Source organism: Limulus polyphemus, unplaced genomic scaffold (assembly GCF_000517525.1).
Source record: "Limulus polyphemus unplaced genomic scaffold, Limulus_polyphemus-2.1.2 Scaffold1700, whole genome shotgun sequence".
NCBI lineage: Eukaryota > Metazoa > Arthropoda > Merostomata > Xiphosura > Limulidae > Limulus > Limulus polyphemus.
The window spans coordinates 34,193-41,258 of record NW_013667310.1 but is presented as its reverse complement, the minus strand read 5'-3'; the positions used below and the strand labels follow the sequence as shown (position 1 = coordinate 41,258).

Below are 7,066 nucleotides of genomic sequence, written 5' to 3'. Positions count from 1 at the left end.
GCAAAGTTTATGTTTGGTCGGAAACTTCGGTTGCCAGTGGATCTGTTAACAGGACGCCCACGTTATGAAGAGTTGCCTGTGAATATGTCAGAGTTTGTGAAAGTGTTGTTGGAAAGGATGGATAATATTCACCATCAAGTGCGTTCTACCTTGAAAACGTCTGCTGATTCGATGAAGTTATGTTATGATAAGAGATATACTGAAGTCAGTTTTGTACCAGGAGACAAGGTGTGATTGTATAATCCCAGGAAGACCAAAGGGAAGTCTCCTAAGCTGTCATCTCCATGGGAAGGCCCATATGGCATAGTAGATCATCTCTCAGACGTGACTGTCCGAATAAAATGTGGTCAGCGAGGTAAGCCAAAGGTGGGGCATGCCAACAGGCTTTGGTGTTATCACGGTCCAGGACGTTTTAGTTGGAACAAAGTGAACAGTGAAATAAATGACGCTGCTGAAGATGCGTCACCTGAAAAAGCCACTGTCGAAGAAGAAACTCTATCCGGTTTTGAGAAGGGAAACAGTGAAGCCCTTGATGAAGTTACTACCACTGATGTGACTGTTATCGACGATAGGACATTTCCTGATGAAGCAGATGAACCCCACATGAAGCAGAAGCCAACAGATGGAGACCAGTACGGAAGAAGATAAGTCCCGAAAAATTAAAATACTTTGTTGAATTTTAATTTTGTGTTTGTAAATTCTGTACATTTAATTAAGTTATTGTTAATTTTCTATTGGTTTAATGTAAATGGCTATTGTTCGGGACTAACAATACTAAGGAAGGGACAGTGTTACGACAGCGGAAGTCACGTGACGCTCATAACACGTAATGAGTTCTAGAATGATCAGGGAACATCACGAATAATTCAGTATTTGCTAGGCGTCCTCTTCTTGTATATAAGTGCCAGACAATTAATCGGGATGGTAAAAAATAAACAAATTAAAGAAAAAATTCAATAATCTCAAGTTAAAACTTAATGACGTTATTATCACCTTCACGAATAAAGTTAAATTTCTAGGAATAAACTTTACTTCAAATTTAACATGGAACACGCATTTCAAGGACATTACAACAAGAATTAATGTCAGAGTAAAATACCTAAACAAAATAGCCGTAACAAACAAAGGATGTTCACTTAAATCATTAATAACAATCTACCGAGCATTTATCAGGCCACTCATGGAATACGGAAGTGCAGTAACATGTAACATATCAGATAACCAATACAAGAAACTACAAATTTTACAAAACAGAACAATTAAAATTGCACACAGACTGCCGAGCTACACACCTCAAGAATACCTACACAACATTACCAAGTTACCAAGAATCAAAGATCGCTTTACACAACTTGCCACGAAATTTTACAGAATAGCCAAAAATAGGAACACACAGACCAAACAGTTCAAACAATTAGCTCTAACACCAGAAACTTGGAGCACATACATATCACCATTCAATTACATAAACAGCCTAGAAAACACATAAAACACTCACTAAGTAACTAAAAGAAATTTCTTTTTCAGCTTTGGGCACTCGTCAGGTAGATTATTCGGCGCCTGACCAGTGAAAATGGGTTTTCTCGGGCTGCTCCCGTTTCCCCCCACAGCAAAATTCTGAGAATTGGACCATGGTCCTCCTCCTAGCCCTGAAAAGGACAGACAGACGGCCTCCTCCCCCACCCAAAATTTTTAGCCCTAGTGCTTTATCCCACCCGACGCATCCTCGAAGGCGCCGCTGCCTGATTTTCTAAGCTTAATGTATGCTCCAGACCCGGTCAAACCAAATACAGGACCAACTATAATACTCACGAATATGTACATCCCTCACCAAGCAGTGGGGTTGAAGAGAAGCAGAAAAAAGCTTCTGAACACCCCTGGTTGTCCTCAAACACGTTGAGGCTGAAAGGACGTAACCAAATTTACCACCCAGAGTATAAATAATAAGTTATTAAGCACAAAGTTACACAAAGGGCTATCTGTGCTCTGCCCACAATGGGTATCGAAACCTGCTTTCTAGCAGTACAAGTCTGCAGACATACCACTGTGCCACTGGGGGCTTATTTTTGTGTATTCATGTATCTTTTATATATTGTTTATTTTTCTAACTAATCATCCACCTTTTTTTTTCACTATTTAAAATTTATTACGTTAAATTCATGATGTCAGAAAAAACATGAAGGTTCAAGAAGTCTTAATATAAAATGATAAAAACCCTATAACCAGAGCACTTTCAAAAGGTGGACCTTTCTTTAGTTGGCCCCTGAAGAAGAATGGTCCACCTTTGGAAAGTGTTTGGGTTATAGGATTAGGGTTTTTATTGTTTTATATTACATTAAATTGATATCAAATTTGTACATATGCGAACAGAAACTCTCCGTCGATGTATATAGTTGTACGTGAACATATATACAGAACATGATGAGAGACCAAATTATCTTTTAGAAATTCTATTATGTGAAATTTTGTATTTTAACATTTTTGTAATTTTTATATGTAAAAATACAAATGTGTTTGAAGAATGATCACATTGTAACTTAATTTTTTTTCCAGAATATCCCAAACAGTTAGTGAAATGTGGAGACATCTTCCAACAAACTGGGATTCAATTTTTGTTGTGATAGAACCTGAAAACTCTTACATTGGGCGAGAAGTTAGTTTTAGTTTTACAGTTGTAAACTTTTGTAGTATTTGAACCAAAATATTCTTGTATTGGGTGATTTAGGTGACTGTTTACCAGATTGCAATTCCGGGTTTATTATAAAATGAGAAGTTCAAAGCCTTATAGTTGCCAGAACCTGTTTAACTGTTGTGGTGACAATGTTTTTTTTAATGATTTCTGTAGAACATAAATGGAAGCATTATGTCTTTATTGATGCAGAAGATGAGTACAAAATGTGGTAAGCCTTTAGTTATTTATGTTTACTAAGGTAATAGTAATGTAATGTTAAAATCTTTCAAGTCAGTTGATTGTTTTATACATAGATTTTGCCACTTTATGTACTAGACACAAGCTATTTGTTTTATTTTAATGCATTTTTTATAGTAGAATTTGTATATTACGCATTAATTTGAAAGTGACAGAGCCTGTAAGCTTGTATGATTACAAACATTTATTGACATAACTTTTGTGATAAGAATTTAAAAGCATATTTTGGCAACGGAAACATTTATCACAGAAGTAAAACTTTTAGATTCTGATGTTGGTGTAAAGTTGTTACTGTGATAAAAAACAATCAGAAGATATTATTGAAGGTCTTTTATTTGATAAATTCTGGAATCTTCTGCCAAATTATGAGATTTTATCCTGATTTGTTTGGAATCATCTCAGATTCTAGTTGCGTATTTTAATTTTCTACCAGGCAGATGGTGTGAGTGTTGGCTGTCTAACTTGTTTATTTATGCAATGAGAATGTTCATTGAAAATAGTCAGGCTAGTATTTCGTCCACCCTGATATGAAGTTCATATTGAGTATTGTAAAATGGAAATACATACATTGATATTTGATATATTATGGATGAAAAGTATTATGGTTTTGTGTAATAGTACCTAATCCCATTTGTGAAAAAAAATTTAATTGAACAAAATTTCAAAACCACTCTTTGCATCTGACTGTTTTTGCTTTCATCTAGGTCATCTTGGATTTATCCTCTGAAGAAGATCTCAGAGTTGTCAGAGTAACTACCTCCAACGTTAATCTAGTAGAAGATATTTTGCAGGATATTGATGACTCAGTTCTTCCAGTCTTGGTAGATATAAGGCGTGGAAAATCGCCACATCTTCTTATCCAGTGAGTGATAACATGTATTGTAAGTTTTGATTTGATGTTATTGCAAACAACTTTTGTCTAATAATGCTTAGAGATGGTTTGAATGGGTAATGAAGAAAACTTTAATATAAGTTTAACATAACAGCAAATGTACAACGTTTCGACAAGGTTTTGTCATCATCATCAAGCCGTCTCTAAGCATTATTAGTCTCAAAGTGGGTTCCTCGTCATCGAACTTTTGTCTAAGTGTTTTGGCACAGGTATGAACTTTAATAGTGTGCATGTTAGTGTTATAAAAATAGTTGAAGAATGAAAGCCTGATAATCTGATAAGTGTTTTTATTTAGTCATACAACCATACAGCATTATACATAAGGTTTTTACCATTTTTGTTGGTATACATATTTTATGGTATACCATATTTTTATCAGTTTTTATGTTAAGCAGTGTTTTGTCTATTTGTTTTTCATCCCAAAAGAAGCATAATCTCGAGTTTGTAGGTTCAAGTTATAAAAAAAAATGTGTGTTTAATTTTACCCATTTTAGCTCAAGTATGTGTGACGAAGCTTCCTTTAAAACCTAATTTAAAGAAATTAAAATAATTATTTAAAGTACCAAATGATCTGTGAAGTTTAAAAACTTGAAGAAGCTTTGTCGATAAAATAAAAAAGAAATGAAGCAAATCCAAAATGAATGAAAAAGTTTGTAAGCATCAGTACGGACAACTGAACTGACTTACAAATATCTGATCTTAGAGGTCTCATCACAGTGTAAAATTAGGTATTTATCATAAAACAGATGGCTCTAGATGTCTAAACTTGTTTTTGTCATTATTAGCACAGACACCTACTGAAATGTGGTAATTTAATAATGTAACAATTTATATTTGGTTAAGACCAATGTTTGGAGAATCACCTAGAAGACTATTTGTTGAAACCTTGAGTCGGCTATTACGATTAACTACAGAGAGCCCGGGACCAGAAAGCACAACAATGAGAAATAACAATACCAACAGCAGTGTGTTAGCATCAAAGTCTCAAAGGTATGATTTAATAAGCCTACATGTTTAATGATGGTGGCATTCAAACTAGTGTGTTCTAGTTTTATTATTTAAAGTTTTTTTTGATAAGATTTTCATTTTAAAAAGAATTGGTTTAATGCAAGCTAATTTTTTTGCTTCTCGTTCACAAAAGTTAACATACCATTCTCTATAATACTGTTTGAGAGAAAGTTACTGATTAAACTGTTGACCTTTGTACTCTCTTGTTTTTTGCTTGTTTGTTACAGTATTTGAGTACTATTTTATAACATTGCATTGGTAATGTAATAAATTTTAACGCAAATGTGACCCAAAAAAATGATGTATGTGTATTTGATAAAAAATAAAATGAAACAAATGAATCAGAAAAGGGGAAGAGAGCTATAAAGTTTTAGTTTTCTACCTCTAGAATCTTCTTGGACTATGTTATATCAGTTTCACAGTGTTTGTAATTTTGTCACATGGAATTGTATATATAATTATCATATTTCAGAGATTTCTTTTAAACCAGTGCATGGTTATACAGTTTTTTTATACGTACTAATTGAGTAGCTTCAGCAGGTATTCTTTGAGTAACAAAGAATTAAACCACTAAGCCATGAGCTAATTCATATTTCTTTGTCAGGTGTTTTAAATTTTTTTATCAAAGTTATATGATTCAGAACATTCGTTTTTACATCCAGGGTATATATGTCGGACCTGGAAAACGTAATTCGTTACTCATTGAAACAAGAAGTTGGAGTGCATGATGTTTTGGAAGAAGCTCAGCTCAAAGCTTTGAAATATTATTTGGAGATTCTTATTAAAGTAAATTTCCCTGATTTTTTTCTCTCTTATATTTCAATTATCTTTAATGAGTTAGTGACTGATTCCACTATTGGGTTTCTTCAAAAAGAATTTAAGTTTTTTCATTGTACCATAATTCACTTGACACTAAGATGTGAGAGCATATAAACAGATATGTTCGGGAAACCATAAATTTTTATTTTGATGTGTCACCAAGGAAAATAAGATCTGAAAGCAAGATTGAACAGCATAGCTTTTTTTTTATTATTGAAACAACTAAAATGTATGTTAATAAATTCGATATAACATGGGGAAAATATAATTTTTGTTATCAAATTAAACATATTTCTTTTAACTATTCTGATCAGTCAAAAAGGTATAGGAACCTAAGTTATGAAAAAGATTTTATGTTATATATAAAAAAATACTTTCTTATATCTTGTTAATGTTGGTAGTGCAGAATAAACTGTAAAAACTAACTGATCATTCACAGCCAAAAAATAATGTTCCAGATATCTGGTGTAAAATATTTATAGAAGCTTGAATAAAGTATGAGTTACGATGATAAAGAGACAATTAGTGTAAAAAGTACTTTACCAGATATCGGGTGTGAAATATTTATAGAAGTTTGAATAAAGTAAAAGTTAGGATAATAAAGAGACAGTCATTGTAAGTTTAAACTTCAGATTTGTTGCAATTGAAACACATTTGTAATCAAGTTTAAGTTGGTAAAAATTACAGAGAGAGAGAGTAATATGTGAATGCCAGCTCTATATGCAAGATCAATTTTAAAATTAGGTTTTGAGTGCTAACTTCAAACAAAGTAAAAACATATAAAGACTGCTCACAAAACTAGCTTCCTCTTGCTTGGAGTAATTCATAAATCATCTTTTGTCCATTCTAATATTTCATAATTAGTTATGTAGGACTAATGTTCAAGATACATGTCTAACACCGGTGCAATCCACATGTTATAAAAAGACAATAGCTACCAACTAGCATTGTTGCAAACATCGTTATACGATATTGTTTCTTGTGATTAACCCTTCACTTATGCAATAGAATATTACACATAGAGAAACGTCTGCACTGAACTTAATTCAATAACTGGAAAAATTCAGAAAGTCCTGTTTCTAAAGTTATATTTCTTATGACTTATTTTCACCTCTAACCACTGAATAGACATTTTCCCCTGATGGGACAGCGGTAAGTCTACAGATTTACAGTGCTAAAATCAGGGGTTCGATTTCCCCTCGGTGGACAGAGCAGATAGTCCAATGTGGCTTTGCTATGAAGCAACATACACATAAAATAGACATTTTGTCTTTCCCTAATCTAATGTGGCATTAATTAATCCCTCTACTTAAGCAATGTAAAAAAATCAAACATTTATCTAAAATAGAAAATCAAACATTTATCTAAAATAGAAAATCAAACATTTATCTAAAATAGAAAATCAAACATTTATCTAA

General features: G+C 32.8%; 1 protein-coding gene across 2 annotated transcripts in view; it reads left to right on the top strand.

The window, feature by feature from the left end:
• LOC106464604 (sulfhydryl oxidase 1-like) overlaps window positions 1-7,066 on the top strand; it is a 28,051-nt gene that overhangs the window by 11,059 nt on the left and 9,926 nt on the right. For both annotated transcript variants that reach the window (XM_013924760.2, XM_013924761.2), the window contains exons 4-7: window positions 2,554-2,653; window positions 3,634-3,791; window positions 4,665-4,811; window positions 5,492-5,615. In XM_013924760.2, the coding sequence (XP_013780214.1) occupies window positions 2,554-2,653; window positions 3,634-3,791; window positions 4,665-4,811; window positions 5,492-5,615 (529 nt within the window). The remainder of the gene's footprint in view (window positions 1-2,553; window positions 2,654-3,633; window positions 3,792-4,664; window positions 4,812-5,491; window positions 5,616-7,066) is intronic.